The sequence below is a fragment of the Merops nubicus genome, unplaced genomic scaffold (genome assembly GCF_000691845.1).
Source record: "Merops nubicus isolate BGI_N331 unplaced genomic scaffold, ASM69184v1 scaffold5376, whole genome shotgun sequence".
Taxonomy (NCBI): Eukaryota; Metazoa; Chordata; class Aves; order Coraciiformes; family Meropidae; genus Merops; species Merops nubicus.
Genome location: NW_008616814.1, coordinates 89792 through 91339, shown reverse-complemented (window position 1 = coordinate 91339; position 1548 = coordinate 89792). Strand labels below are relative to the sequence as shown.

At 46.1% G+C, this 1548-nt stretch overlaps 1 protein-coding gene across 1 annotated transcript in view; it reads left to right on the top strand.

Annotated features, from left to right (window-relative positions):
- Window positions 1–292: 292 nt before the first annotated feature.
- LOC103775479 (glutamate decarboxylase 2-like) overlaps window positions 293–1548 on the top strand; it is a gene marked incomplete at its 5' end in the record, with an annotated part of 36991 nt that continues 35735 nt past the window's right edge. Inside the window, 3 exon segments of the mRNA XM_008942934.1 lie at window positions 293–482; window positions 892–912; window positions 915–1151. Coding sequence (XP_008941182.1) covers window positions 293–482; window positions 892–912; window positions 915–1151 — 448 coding nt within the window.

The following is a 1548-nucleotide window of genomic DNA, read 5'->3' as shown; positions in this document are numbered from 1 at the left end:
AAAAAAAACAACAAAAAAAAAACCCAGAACCGAAACCGAACAACCACCAAAAAGCAACCAAACCTCTAAAATAGATCTCGAGAACAGCAATAAAATCCCGGCGTGCTGGAGCCTTCAGTTGGCTCTTTCTAAGGAGCACTGACAGCAACGACCTCCTCCTTGAAGTCCCTGCGATGTAATTCAGGATTAGGGGAGGAGGAGGAAAGAGCCCTCTCTTACTGATTCATTTTAATTCGAGGTATTTTTACACTTCATCTTCTCTGACCTTGGATGTAGCGTCTCCACTAAATAGATCCCAGGTCCCAATGCGCTGGCCGGGAACGCTCCCATTTGCACGGCCGAGCGGGACGAGCTCTGCCGTCCTGGCCCCTCCGGGGAAGAGCTGCTGCCTGCCCGAGCGCTCCCGGGTTACCCCAAAATCACGGGGCTCCGCAACAGCTCGGCTCTGCCTGAGCCAGCGCACTTCGACAAAAGATATCGGTGTACACACTGAGACCGTGCAGCATCGCCTCCGAAAAAGGCATTAAATTGTCAACAAGTTACTTGCATTGGAGATTCACTGTTAAAGTGTTTTATTGCAAGACAAACGGCAGGCTTTAGAGTGCTTCGTTTGTTTCCCAATCTATTTTTGCTGAGATTTGTTTTCCCTTTTTTCTTGTTTCCCCACTCTCTCATATTGCCTTAAAAATCGGTCTGGCAAAATTAGCTACTTTAGATAGGATACTAAAATCTAACTGTTATATCTCAGAGCATTTCTCAAAATGCAGTCTTACCAATTTGCTTTTTAAATGAAAACGAAGTCTATTTGTGTTGATTGGAGTAGAAAGATTTCCTAAAGATAAATGGGAAAAGCCTTTGTTCAAAGTCAGTGCGTTTGGTCGTAAAATGAAGTTAACTTTTCATTTCTCCGTTCCCAGATCTTCTGCCAGCATGCAACGGAGAAATAACAACTATGTCTTTTCTACAAGACGTTGTGGACATTTTACTTCAGTATGTGGCAAAAAGTTTCGATAGATCAACAAAAGTTATTGATTTCCATTACCCAAATGAGCTCCTTCAGGAATATAACTGGGAACTGGCAGATCAGCCACAGACCTTGGAAGAAATTTTATTGAACTGCAGAACAACTCTGAAGTATGCAATTAAAACAGGTAATAGCTGTCTTCATTTTCTACCCCGTATGGTCTCATCCTCTGATGACAGGTATCATCTTGTTTTATCTTGACACGTTAAAGATTGAAGCATCAACTGTATTTTGTCAGTTCCAAGCGATTTCTAGCAGATCCAGAAATCGTTTTCCTGAATGTTAAAATCCTCCAGCGACCCCATCTCTGTAGCTGTCAGCGCAGCATCGCACCGGTGTGAAATCAGCGGTTCTGTGGGTCGGATAAGCGGCGGGAGCCTCTGAGCAGCCTTTTCACCACCTCTGCCACTTCCCTACTTTCCGTTCCATCCATTTCGCACGCGGTGGCCCGGAGGTTGCCCCTGGCTCCTCGCAGACCGGAGCTGGGCGGCAAGCGGGGCGGGGGCGTCCATGCAGGGGGGGCA